At 41.7% G+C, this 14,603-nt stretch overlaps 1 protein-coding gene across 3 annotated transcripts in view; it reads right to left on the bottom strand.

Annotated features, from left to right (window-relative positions):
• The window catches only part of nrp2a (neuropilin 2a), a 69,541-nt gene extending 60,885 nt beyond the window's left edge, over window positions 1-8,656 (bottom strand). For all 3 annotated transcript variants that reach the window (XM_077551537.1, XM_077551543.1, XM_077551547.1), the window contains exon 1: window positions 8,006-8,656. In XM_077551537.1, coding sequence (XP_077407663.1) covers window positions 8,006-8,081 — 76 coding nt within the window. In that variant the 5' untranslated portion in view covers window positions 8,082-8,656. The remainder of the gene's footprint in view (window positions 1-8,005) is intronic.
• Window positions 8,657-14,603: the final 5,947 nt, after the last annotated feature.

Raw genomic sequence — 14,603 nt, 5'->3', positions numbered from 1 at the left:
AATAGATTCCATATGCTGCCGAATCGATTTTTAAACATCAATTTTTTATGGGAATATTCAACAAAACGTCTTACTTAGGGTTAGGATTCACACATTAAGCATGGAAGAATATTATATTAATGGAACATTAAGCCTTAATATTTTATTTCAGTGCTGTTCAGAGATGAAACAGACTGCAACCTGTTTGTTAAATGCAGTGGATCATTTATAAGCCTGCATTTGCAGATAAATAAATACATTTTCATACAAATCTTACAGTGTATATGTACAAGTTTACTGATTAGTATTTTCTAAATTTGAGTTAAAAAAAATCGCAATCGATTTATAGATTCCTATCGGGATTAATCGTTAACGAATCGAATCGTGACCTATGAATCGTGATACGAATCGAATCGCCAGGTATATATGTATTTTTTGGGATTTAATTTTCGCGCTGTAGCCTATCCCAGCTGGCTTCGGGCAGTAGGCGGAGTACACCCTGAATTGGTTGTTCACTTTATTTATTTATTTAGTCATTTATGTATTTTTAATTTTGGCAGTTTTGGTCCTCCATAGGTCCAGGTACAGGCCTACTTCATTAAAAATGGCGCTACAACGCGTCATGATGAGCGTACATGTCCACGTCGTCAAATACATTGATGGCCAAAACGAAAAAATGCTGCATTGGCACCACAAAAACAAGGAGGCGCCACCCTGTGGCGCGGTGACACACTATGGATTATTACAAACCGTTGATTAGGAAGATACTATTACAGTATAGGAGAGCAATTTCTCTGTGTCCTTTGCGTGAAGGGATTATAAACGCTATACTCATCATCTTGTTTCTTCTCTATAAAGATGTAGTGCAACAGATGAACAGTAAAACAAAGAAAGCAATTTAGGCCGTCAGTTTGGAGGAAATTGGAAAAACTTCACCACTGTGGATCCTCTAATAAAACAATACGACATCATCACACACATTTGCTGTTCTCTCTCTCACACACATACACACACTCACTCAGCCCTTTCCACACCCAGGCTCTTATCGCCCCGTTCCCCCTTGGGGAGCGTTCTCCAACTCTAATTGTTGCGCCAGCAAGCCAATCTGCAAACATTAGAACACATTCTCCGATCCTATCACGCTCTCCCAGGAACAATAGCCTGCCAATGGCATCACTCGGTAGGCTTAGGCAGGAAGTGACACGCAGACGGCCTGTCTAGCGGGGCTCTTGGGTGGGTGGTCACCCCAACTCTGTAATGAGAAACTAACAACAAAGCTGGCTTTTCTCTTCTCAGCCACACGCAGGACGCAGCTCTTTTGCTGTCTTATCTCCCCAAAACACATCAACACACATACAGTACAAAAGAAACATGTATAGAGTTATTCCACGTGTGCGCACAGCCCAAGGAATCTTGTGTACAATGCATCTTTTATTACTTTTGCCTTGCCATAGATTTGCAGACTTTATTAGTTTTGAATGGAGCCAGGCTGAGCTAGGCCTTCTCCATGACAACATGGCTGTAGGTCTGGCTTACTGTATACCTTTGTATAGCTTCTAAGGTTCTAAACATTTGATATGCAAATGGTGTGGTCTCGAATGTAAAACAATACTTTGACTGGCATGTATTGGCTAAACAAGAGAAACTAATCTCTATATTCTTTGTTGACAATTAGCGAACTGTGGCTCTTCTTGACATAAATGGGTTGATATTCTTGCATGTTTCTTTTTTAAATGGTGAAAACAACAATAAAGGAAGTGAAAAAAGGTGCGCCACAGGCTTGAAGTGTAATAGACCCTTCAAGCTTTGACATTTCCACCTCCTATTGTGCTTAAAAGGCACACTTAAGATTCTTTGACATTTGAAAGCGCTGCAATGACTTCCTTTGAGGAGAGACGCCCACGTGTACTATTGTGCACGTCTTCCTGGCACAGAAGCCTTTTGGGAAAGCTGCCCAGCAAGTAGCTCTCAGTCGCCGATGATTGGAAGGTTGAAAGATGAACACAGAAATGCACGTACCCATGTGCAAACACTCATTTAAACTAGGGCTGGGTATCGAGTCTAATTTCATCAATCGATTCGATTTTGATTTACAAGAGTTCAGTTCGATTTGATTACGATTTTTTCCCGATTCGATTCACTTCAATTCAATCCGCTTCACAAAACAGGTGAGATGTGATTGGTTGTTGCCTGAGCCCTGAGCAACTGTGATGTCATCTTCAGTCGACAGCAAGTGGCAAAATGACCACCCCCTGAGATTGATTAAAAAAAAGTCTGGATTTTGCTTCATGACTCATATTCCAAAAATGTAATATCAATCGGAATGCCATGTTTAGACTAGTGAGGTCACATATAACATATAATTGTCAAGAAATGTTTAAGGTCGACTTCCACTTTAAAATATCAAGGACATGGTGAAAACTCCACAAACATTAAATCCAAAATTGAATTTTGCGGAAGCAGTAACTGGTCAAATGATTTAGTTTACTAATGAAAGTAACACGTGTTATGACCAACATTGGCATAAGCAAGGAAGATATGAAAATATTTTCATCATTCTAAATCAATAATTGTAAATATAAATTAAAAAGATTCTGAACTGTCTTAATGTGCAATAAGTCAGATCTTTCATAAATGTAAGAAAATACTTTTAAATTTATGTGAACAGTAAATTTCATGAAAAAAAGTAAGATTTTTTTTTAATGGCTATATTTTCTTATGAATTTATGGGAAAAAAGAGATATTAAAGTAATCGATTCAAGTTTTATGAATTGATATCAGGCTCAAAAAGGGAAATCGATTCGATATCGATTTTTTTTTAAAACCCAGCCCTAATTTAAAGATGTGCAGGAGCTCTCCATAGATTACGGCGGGCTACACAATTGCTGATTTTTAACATATTAAATTATGTTTAAAATGTGAGAGACCCCAAATGTGGTGAGGAAAATATCGACATGCTTGGCATGTGCTGTACAGCGTAGTGCCACAGGGCATCCAGACAGTCGAAAAATAGAAAAAAGAAGAAAAAGTAGGAGAATAATCTGCACCTGTTAGCTTTTCTTGTAACTACCTTGTGGTTGCAAGATCTTCTCCTTGTTATTTACATTGTGATGAATGAATGATGAGACACGTTATACAAACACTCAACACAACAAGTTGCTCCTCTAAAAGTGTCAGGTTGCAAACGCGGAGTCTGTGGCTTGGTGTTACCAACACACATCAGGATTTGTGAACAGAAATAACGAACAGCTTGATCAAAATATCACTCTTAGCACACCTCACACCTCAGGACAATCACTCAGCATCGTTTTTAGACACATCTGTCACATCTGTCAGGCCTTTACTGACTTTGATAGCACAGGACGCAAAATGCTCCAATTGCGGCCCGATTTTCAGTATGTGTGTGTTAAGCCATGCCGGGAGCCTTTTGCAACATTGACACTTTCTTCCTTGGCTGCCTATTTAAGCCACAGGGAAGGAGGCAGGAAGGGAGACTGCACTACAGATAAAAGATGGATTGAGGCAAAAAAACGCAGGGAGATTGATCAGAAGGTAGGGAGAAGATGAAAGGAAGCAATTTAGGATTATAAAAGAGAAAAAACAATGAGAAGAGTGAAGAAATGCTGCCAACCAAGTCACACGCGAGAAGTCATCGTGTGTTTGTGTGCAAATCATCTTCATTAGTTACTAAATTACATTTCTGTTTAGTTATGTCACTTGTGGGCATTACAAAGACTCTCAGTCATTTCCTGGACTTGTCTCATAATACCATGAACGTGATTTGGCAAATGTTGAGCACGGGTCTGTCCTCAATTAAGTGGCCTTCCCTGTTTACAGTGCACAAGGGTGGCTGTGTCTCATTTGCATGAATTCATATGCACCAAACTTTCTACACGCATACATTTAATTTAGGGATGGGCGAGTACCGATACCAGGTATCGGTATCAGGCCAATACCAGGCACATTTCATAGTATCGGTACTCGTGGCGGATATCGATACTGGTATCGGCCCACCGCGCTTGTGGACATTTTCCGGCCAGGAACTGTCAGAAAGACTGGGGGGAACATACGTTTTGTTCAGTCTCGTTCGTTTCCTGTGTGCCACCTTATGAGGTAACACTTGTTCATTTAATTTCTTCCGGCATTTCGGTGTGTGTAACTGAAAATAAGTAAGTATTCTTGTTGTGAGCAATATCACCTATATCTGGGGTTCATATATGTTTGTAGCTTACATAACTTCATCGTGTTTAATTGCCTCTTTTACGTTTGCCAAGGGCTTAATTGCCTCGTTAACATCTTCAAGCTGCGGTGTTAAAAATAGAATGGTGCCTTTATGGGCCTGCAGGCGCTAATTATAGCTCTTATATACACTACATTATATTTATAATGTGGCTTTTTTGTTTCCCTTTGGGTTTTAAGAGGAATTCTTAACATGGTAGATATTACTTAATTACTTGAAGCCCTATTGTATTGAATTGAATTTGTTGCACTTCACTCTATTCCTTAAAAAGTTGTACAAACACATATTTTGATTAGGACTTTTTTTCTTGGCCACTAGATTCTATGTTTCATGTTATTTATGGATTATTTTTTTTGCATTAATTTTATTGTGTGCTCTATGCAAATTGAATTTTATGAGCAAATTGAAACAAATATAATTAGCATTAATTTCATTCAATTTTAAGGAAATTTGCTATAGTTGGGAGATTTATGTCTTTTTTTTCATTATCTGTCATTGTTTTTGGGGAAATGTTATGTATCATATGAAGCCTACTAATGGTATCGGCACTTGGCATCAGTATCGCTGATTACTGAAGTTCGAGTATTATATCTGTTTAAAAAAAAGTGGTATTGAACATTTATGAAGTGTTCTGTGTGTGTGTTTGTGTGTGTGTGCGCCCACATCCAGACAGATCCAGACATCTCTACACAAAGGAGCCACCACCTTATCTTCATTATCGGAGAAAATGTGCATGTCTGCATATAGCGCTCATTTCTATTAGCTGCCTTATCTGGAAAGGGTGGTGTAACGCTCTGGGATAAGCAGCGAATGTGAAGGGAGGCTGATAAATCCCTCCATCATTCACAGTAACCCCCCCCCCCCCCCCCCACACACACACACACACCACCACCACCTAATTAAAAAGTGCTATCACCCAGAGTGAGGGAATGAGCGGGCCGAATGAGCTGCGCTCATCCACTCAGTCCAGAGCTGAGCTTTAATCTCAGCATTCTGGACTGGGAGAGGATGAGGAGGAGTGACGAAGAAGAGAGGTCCACTCGCCGTTGCACTGAACTGGATTCAGTCATGAGTTTACACATCATCGACACTTTAGTGCTGCTGGTCATCCAACAGAATTGATTGTCGAATAGCTTTTTGTTCCTCAGTTTGAAATCTTTAACTGGATTTTGTTCGCTTAACAAAAGCCACATTAGGAAGAGATAATAACAACCCCCCACTCTCTTTTTTTTTTTTTTTACTTCCATTCTTCTTCCTCTCTGCTCTTCCCTCCCTAACAGGATAAGTGCCCCATGCTAATCAGCTAAATGCACAGTGCTGCCCATTGTGATCGATGGTTCAATGGATCAATCGGGTAAACAGATGGTTGGGGGACGGGGGGGGGGGGTTAATTGCGGGGACCTAATCCTAAACACTACCTGACTGCAGTATCATGTCTCTTTGACTCCCTGCCGCTCTCTTTCCTAATGGTGTCCAAATGACAACAGTGAGGCACTTCCCCAGAGATGCACTTCGGCGAGTCAACATCAGCAGGGGAGAAGCATGAAGAATTCATATTTTGCTGCGTGACTCTAGTGATTTGTTGCCACCCCAGTTTTGAATGCTTTATCTTTTCACAGGCTCCCACACTCGCAACGTTAACGCTTTAACCCCACTTTTGAGTAACGATAAATCCTATACGCTCGGCCAAACTTGGTGCTCTCATCTACTAAGCCTGTCCCCCCCCCAGGCCATTAAAATAAAGCCATGTGAAAGGCCCAGCTCCGGTCTATTTATGGAGGCTGTTTGCATGCATGCATACCTGACTCAAATTGAACGGGCCGTTTGGCCAAGTAACGCGGAGACGTGACCTTGTTTTCACAGCTGATACCTCTGAGACCGAAGCAGATTTAGAGATTCGAAGGGCGGCTCGGGGGAAGACAAACAACAAACAGCCAAACACAAGGAGGGAAAAATGAGAAGCAGCCTGAAGCCAGCATTTGAAAAACAAATGATTAAACGAGCAGAGCCAACTCTGGGAGAAAACGATACCATAGGTGGAGGCGCTGCACAACCGCCCACTCAATAAACATGCAAATGAGCGTCTTAATGCAGGGAATATTAATCCTGGTGGTTCTGGTAATTAATGTACATGTCAGCGAGTCAAGCATTGTGATTACAGCACAAGTGAGGAATGGAAGTTTCTCTGCATCCCGAGTGCTTGAAAATGGAAGTGGCACATCCAAGCACTTTTCTGCTTTGCAAGGGTCATCAGTCATGGTCACGACAGTCCGTCAGTTGCGGGAAGTCAAGCTCTGGCTTGTTGCTGGATGTTTTTGCTCATATTAAGGGAGGCCACTTGCTAAAATGTCTCTTTAAAGAGGCCCTGAAGCGCATCAAATCACAAGGGAGCCACTGTCTGTGAATCTACTCTCACTTCTTGAACCTTGATCTGCTCTGTCTCCGTCCATTTTAACTCGGCGACCCAGCAGCTTTGATGTTGCCCTCTGGCATGAACAGACCCTCCCCCCCCCCTGAGCCTCGCCTCCCTCCTTCACATGATGCTTCGGTGAATGAATGGCGCACATCTCCACACACAACTCTTGTCTCTATTACTGCTGCATGCTCCTCTCAACTGGCTCCCCGAGGCTGCCTGCTCGGCCTTCGGGCTGCTCCCTTCCTGCCTTCTCTGCCGCCGACTGTAATGTGGCTCTTGAGGCAGCCTCTTGGCAGGGAGACACAAGAAGGAGGAGATGGAGCTTCTTGGGCCGTGGCTGCCAAGAGGTCCACATCTGTCTAGCATCAGCGGTGCATAAGCAGCCAGTGAAACACACACAAGCACACGCACGCGCGCACACCTACATACCAACATGTCCAGTCTCCTACAAACAGCCACGGAGACACATGATGGAACAAGTAGCCAAAAAGAGGAAGAGGTCATAAAGGCAACCGTCACCATCAGTGAGATCATACAGTATACTTCCCACATCTCCCGGTGATTAACCGCAATAAAACTTTGATAAAATTATGAATGTGTGTATATAAAATGACACAACTAGAAATACACTTTACAAAAACAGTACACACTTCCTTTCGCTACTTCATTAGAAAAATCCACTGTTTAGGCCTTTATGGGAGTACATTTCGGTAATGATTAAGTTATCATTTATAAGAAAATGTACATTTAAATGCTGCACACATTTCCAGAATGATTAAATAGTCATTTATCATGGAAAATCTCCAAAGTTTACAAGCTGCACACATTTTGATGATATCATTAATTAAATTAGGATACCATAAATTTTTGACTACCCGAGATCTGAAAGTACTCGCTAATAATACACTCCAAAGGGGGTTAAAATAACAATGTCTAGTACTTAACATGTATCTTTTTGTAAATAAAAAAGGGAACTTATAATATTTGATGATAGTAAATGTTCCGCTGTTTGTTTTCATCCTGCCTTTAGGTGCGTTTATGGTTGCCGGGCGTCGCGTGCATGGAGCTGCCGGCTGGCCGACATGTGAGCCAGCCGAAACAGGAGGCGATAATGAAGGACACAGACTTTTACTTCCAGATGAAGATTATAGTGGTGCCGATTAGGCTCCAGTTAGCATTCCTATAAACAACTACTAGATCAAATGTTACTCACGCTTTTTAGACACCAGTGAGCGGTTACTAATTCGGAGTTTCTTAAAGTTAAATAAAATAGTGGGAACTTTGGATAAAGGAACTTTTGGAATATATAACAAGACAGGCCTATATGTTACACACAGACTAGTGTTAAGTGCTAAATAAGTAAAACTCACCTTCTTCTCCTCTGACCTGCAGCACCACATGACACAGTGCCAATAACCATCCAAACATCGAGCACACAAAATCCATCTTGGAAGATGCAATAACCTGGTTTCAATTTTTCAATCTTTTCACTCGTAGAAGCTAAAATGTGCTCCACATCCCTTCGTGATTAAACAGGAATGAGTTCAATAATCCCAGGGCGCGCTTTCAGTCACCGTCGATGGGGCAACGTGACAACTACATGTCACACAACAAATAAAAACGTCTTTAATTTGCCTCATGCCATGTACGGACAGCACATCCACATTCAAAGTGAATTTAAAGTCATCCCCCCAAAAAGGAGGGGGGTGCTGACTCCCGGCGTCGAGGAGTCAGAGAGAGGATCCGCGAAGTGCAGTCCGTGTCCGGGGTGCGTCTCTCTGGTCCACGCGTGACTTTACGCACACGGGGGTCGCCTCCCGTGAAGTGGGCACGTCCGCGCGGCAGTGTCACACTTGAGTGAAGCGCGAGGAGCAGAATGTGAGCGTTACGGAGCAGAATGCGTGAGCGTCTCTACGAGCAGCAGAGTCTGAGATCTGCTCGGTCCCCAGCGTGCGCCCAGTGTGCGTAACAGTTGTGTGAGTGAATGTGGGAGAGAGAGAGAGAGTCGCATCGCTTTTGAGCCGAGCTGCTATCGCATTTGAGCCCAGCTGCTATCGCATTACAGTCACTGCGCCTTGGCCCCGCCCCCTCCAAGCGATTGCTGAATTTAGGGGAGAGAAAGAGAGAGGAAGGGGCGGGCTACTGGGGGCAGGGGTTGCACGCGCACGCGCCCACAATCCCGTCACACAAACATACGTGAGACGATCAGAGCAGAGATAGGGAGCCCTTCACACGGATAAAGCCTTGATAAGACACACCGTCCCATAAAGAAAACACCTCCTAGGTCTGTTTGCAAAGAGCTGGAGGAGGAGACAGAAAAATCATCCCAGAAAGAGGCAGGAAAGAGGCAGGGTTGGGGTACGGTCTGGGCAAAAGGGAGGGGTGCAAAACAAATGGCACATGGGTGGCCTTTCACCACAGAACACATCAAACAGCCTCACCATTATTGTCATAAGACCTTGACTTTATTGGTGCAGCAGAGCCCACCTCAGCCCAGCCCAGTCTTTGCCCTGCAATCAGCGGGACTAAATTCAGAGCAGCGGCGGTCTAATGACACACTAGCGAGCCCAAAATAATCTGCTGAGAAAGTCCTACCCATGTGCCCTGCCTATGGCTTGAGTTACTATGTAATAGAAGGGCTCCATGTAATGAGGCCTCATTGGCATCTTTATTTGAGTTGGCTTGGTGCATTCTTAAAAGGTGCGGACCAACGGGAGGCGGTGAAAAAACGTGGATGCTGAATGCTCCAAGGCCCAGCCCAACACCACTGACGTCGGTTGATATATATGGAACCAAAACATTCTGGGAAAATAGGCTTTTTCCCACAAAACATCATTCCCAACTGTTGTCATGCATGATGTCACACAAAATGTTGTAATTTACAAGACCTCAATTCAGCCAGCATAGAAAGATGAACTTGATGTGTGCAGTGCTTTTTTATTTCTGTGGGTAGACTACTGTATTTTGCTTCACACAGAACTACCACTATAATGATGATAAAAAGAAAATAAAAGAGTGGGGAAGATTATACATTCTCTGAAGAGAGCAGAATTGCATACAAAATAGTACGTGTCACTTGCTATGAAAAGCTAAGATGACATCATTATTATTATTATTTTTAAATGTTTTCAGATTTTACAGCGACTTCTCTTTCACGTATGACAACTATACACATCTACAACACCCTGGCAAAAAAAAGAAAAGAAACCAGATTGGACAAAAACCTTCAGATGCACTTTCAAACAATAATTTAGTTGAGTCAGATAGAAAAAAAAATCCTTACATCGTAATCCGAATCAAATTAATAACATAGCATTCACAATTCCACAATTAAAAATGTAAACTACAATACAAACTCGACTGTGAGTAATGTGGTAGTTAAAAATATTATGATCACAAACTCTTTCTACCCAATTTAACACCTGATAATTAGTCATCAATCACTGTTGCATACATGGCTAGCGTTCCATCAATGACGCATAGGAGAGGCAATCATTCCAAAAGTCCCAAAGCTGTTCCATGGACATGTAAAAAATAACAGAATTCATAGGTAATAACCTAAACATTAAGCGCATGCCTGTCAAAAACAAAAAACATTTCACATATAAGCAGTATGGCTCCAACTAACATTCTAACCAGTCAGTAGTCCACCGTGCTGTGTTTTTTTTAAAATGTGACTTCACAATTAGAGGTAAACCAGTTCCCGAGATATGATTGTGTTTGAACCAGAAAAAGAAAGAAAAAAAAGAAAAGAAAAAGAACCATTAAAGTTCTATTCAACGTATTTGAAGAAAACATACTTTTATAAAACTTAAGAACTTCCCTACAGGAATAAAAAGAATCCAGTGCCCTTGAGTGAAGGTTGCATGACAAGTGTGCTTGCACGTGTATCTGTGTGTGTGTGTGTGTGTGTGTGTGTAGTCTTGTTTTTGTTACATAGTGGGGCCAACATTTCGGGATTTCACAGAGTTGTGGGGCCCACCCGTCCATATGGGGCCATTTTGCTGGGCCCCACAAGTTTAGACCTCTTTTTGAGGGTCAAGACTTGGTTTTAGAGTTTAGGTTTGAATTAGGTTATGGTTGAGGTTAGGGTAAGGAACCAGGGGTAGGCAATCTTTTTTGATGGTTGGGGTTAGGGGATGGGGCTAGGAAATGCATTATGTCAATGAGATGGCCCCACAAAGATAGTAAAACTAACGTGTGTGTGTGTGTGCATTAACACCCCCCCCCCCTCACTCAACTTTATGGTTGACTAGATGCCATCAACTTGCAGCCTTCTTGCAGCATGCCACTCACTTTTAAGACCATCTCGGGCCCAGGGGAGCTGTCAAATGTCACTCTGATTGGCTAATTCTGAGCCTTCTGCTGGTGTATGTAAGGCATAAAGCAATTAATCAATCTTAAGCTTTATGCATGCAAACTAAAATGCGGTTGACGGTGGGTAAGAGAGGAACCCCCTTCATTTAACCTCAGCACTGACCCCCTCTCACTGATAAAGAGATAAAGACTCAGACAGTGTACAACCTCCATGCAACTCTGTTCTACCACAACTACCCCCACTCTCATTCCTCAGGGGTCATGTGATACCCCTCTCTCACATTTGTCAACATCTTTGCCCCCCCCCCCCCCCCCGCGCTCTCACCTAACATTAGGTTAATGCTTGGCTAATGGAGGCCAACAGTCCACTGGAGGATTTGAAAAGAATTGTTGGAGGAAAAGAGATTGTGTGAATTCCAACATGGAGTACTGATGCTCCACATTTTTTTGAAGTCCTGAGTGATTTCATCAGGGGAACTCATTATTGGTAAAGGCTGAGCTATTGAACGTAGACAAAAGTATTGGGACAAGCAGAACTCAGCTGAATGTCACTTCAGCACACATGCTAGAGGAGAATGCAAGATGGCGTGTTGCCACTCTTATAGCAAAGTTGGCCTGGAGACTGACAGCATGACTGATAACACCCCCACCTCTACATTTCATTATCTCAGCTTCTCGCCGCCCACCCAACACAACAATCGTCAGACCATTGTGCCAATCAACATTCTTGAGGTTCGAGTGTTTTTGAGTGATTCTTAACTGCTGCTCATCAGATTCAATAGAGATTCACCATTTGATCCAATAGTGGTGATTTGATTGACTCTGTCAGCTTTTAAGTGTGTATGTCTGAGAGGGAGGGAGAGAGATCTATCTATCTATCTATCTATCTATCTATCTATCTATCTATCTATCTATCTATCTATCTATCTATCTATCTATCTATCTATCTATCTATCTATCTATCTATCTATCTATCTATCTATCTATCTATCTATCTTTCTATCTATCTGATTTGGTTGTGATTCCTTTGCAGTGCCCAAGTGTGCCTAATGGGGGCAGGCAACTGCACGTGGATGCAGCACGGAGGCAGTCAGGCTCCATCGGTGTGAATCTAGAGTAAATATGTTGTTTAATTCGGCATTTTGGCAAAATATACAAACTAAATTAAAAGAAAACATAAAAAAGAAGAATGTGCGTCTTATTAGCAGAACTGCGATAAAAAAATTTTTGTGTGTTGTTAAAATTTGCAGAAACTTTTTGTCATTTTGTCACAAGTATGATCAGCATATATTCAACTTTGTTGATTTTGCTTGAGTCTGGCACTTGAGGCGGTGTTTTTTTCAGCTGTCAGAGAATGTTGTTTTACTCGCTTTAATTTCAAAGTGCCTGTTTTATTCCCCAGCCGCTTCTGGTTTATGATGCAGCATCATTATCCACAGTGTGCTGTGGGAGAGATGAGAGGACGCAACTCCACTTCCTCACCTTCTCCACCAGGATCCATTTTACGTCTGCTCGACCTCTTTTCATCTCCTTCCACTGGCCCGCTGTGTGTCTTTATTGGCACATCAAAGTGACCTTTAACACCCCGTTTCCCTCCGAAACGCACCACTCCTCACCGCATCCATTGCTTCACTTTAGCGAGCGGGAAGACTCAAGGGAGGGGGCTTACGACACACACTTTCCAGATGGCAATCCAATACCTGACAGGAGTGGTTTTCAAATTACATCTCCACAAAAAAAAGATGTTTGTGCAGAAGTTGGAAAGAATCGGCTTGTGTTAGCAACATTTTGAAGTTTCCCTCAGGCCTGCTCAAATGATGTCATTAGGGTGAGCTGTGCATAACAAAGAGAAAAGATGCCATTCTCCACGCCTTGTTTACTGTGAGGGGCTTTTATCGCGCTACAAGCTCAAGCACGGAGCAGAGCACTTGAGAACAAGTGTATGCACATGAGAAAGAGAGAGTATATTGTTTTATCGTGGGGGAGGGGCGATGCAAGGAGGGCTGCTAAAAGAGTTAAAAGGTAAGTCCAGGCCTGTCAAACTATTATGGGCCATATTGATGTTGTTATGGTTTCTCTCATGGAGGCCGGTTGCAAATAAAGGTCAAGTCAAGTTATATATATATATATATTAGAGGTGTCAGTCGTTTCAAATTTTAATCGTAGTTAATCGCATGACTTCAATAATTAACTCACAATTAATCGCACATTTTATATCAAAATTTATGATAAAGTGTACAATATTTTGTAATTCTTCATACTCTTGTTAACATAAAAGTGGGAAGAAATGTTGACCTAATAGAAATATGGTTGCAGTTTTTAGTCATTGAATCAGTAATTTCATAACAATTCATAAAAAAAATTCAATTAAAAATAGGTACTGTACTATAAAAAAAACAAGTGTGACATTGATTTGTGTTGGTCATTTTTCTGTTACTACATGGCATAATTGCGTTTCTAAGACAATGGTGACAGCTCAGTGCATTTTTCTTTTCATATGAAGAAAGAGCTGACAAATTTTTAACATGAAGTAACTTGTGAAATTCAAATTCAATTGGAGGGGGTGGGGTTTTCCAGCAAATTCGACATGTTGAATCGGCGTCGGGGGCATTTGATCACTGTGATTGGCTCTTTACTAGCGAATCAGCGCACGGGGTGTTAGACATTATTAACATTTTTAATTCTTTATTTCATATATTAACCATGTTGAAATACTTTATAGATGTGAGGTAGGTAAAATAGTCTTGAACTCAGTATAATTTGACCTTAACCTAAGCTGGTACACCTTGTTTGGTCTAAAATTCCCTCTCAGTGTTTACGCACACACATTCTCTTCGTGGGAGAGTACTCTGCTTCGGGGGAGCGCACACACCCATACACACACCACTGACTCTGTTCGCATCATCACTCACGGCCACTCTAGATTTTGTTTTGGGAAAAAGTACCCTGAGAGTATATTTTGTCTAAAAATGAAAACAGGTGCAGTCTGTGTACGAAAATAATATTATGTAACATATTGTGTGAGAACCAATCTGTTCTACTCATTCTTAGTAGGAGGAGAGAGGCGTTTTACTTTACTATAAGAAGCCATCTTCCCCGAGGGAGGGGGCACATGGGCACAAAATTCCACCTCATACGTGATGTTCAGTGTTGTTGCCGTGACCGGAGAATTCTCTGTTTAATAAATCATCCTTGCAAGGTGTTTTTTCTTACAAGAAATCTGTCTTCAAATTTTTGGAACACGCAAAAGAGGACAATTAATTAGCCTCTTTCAGGGGCAAGAAGAGCAAGTGACAACGCGGGTAAACAGTACTCAACTCAACTTTATTGTTTTTCAGGACAGCACACGTAAATATTACATCCCCCATGAAGAGGATATGATCATATTTCAGCATGTTTTCGGCAAAAAAATTTGCAAAGTCATTTAAAAAGTCCTTATTGTATTTTGGAGTTCCGTAAATGACACAGCACATCACAGTGATAGTTTGGCCGACTTAAAAAAAGATGGCTTCAAAGTTGTGATTGATGTGGTAAATAGACATTGTTTCCATTTATTTATTTAAATAACGTATTTTCACGACCATAAGGCGCACCGTATTATAAGGCGCAGTCACAGTTACTAGTGCTATTTCTGTGTTTAACACACACATA

Source organism: Vanacampus margaritifer, chromosome 1 (genome assembly GCF_051991255.1).
Source record: "Vanacampus margaritifer isolate UIUO_Vmar chromosome 1, RoL_Vmar_1.0, whole genome shotgun sequence".
Lineage (NCBI taxonomy): Eukaryota > Metazoa > Chordata > Actinopteri > Syngnathiformes > Syngnathidae > Vanacampus > Vanacampus margaritifer.
Note: the sequence above shows the minus strand (reverse complement) of the source record. Positions and strands in the feature narration are given on the sequence as shown.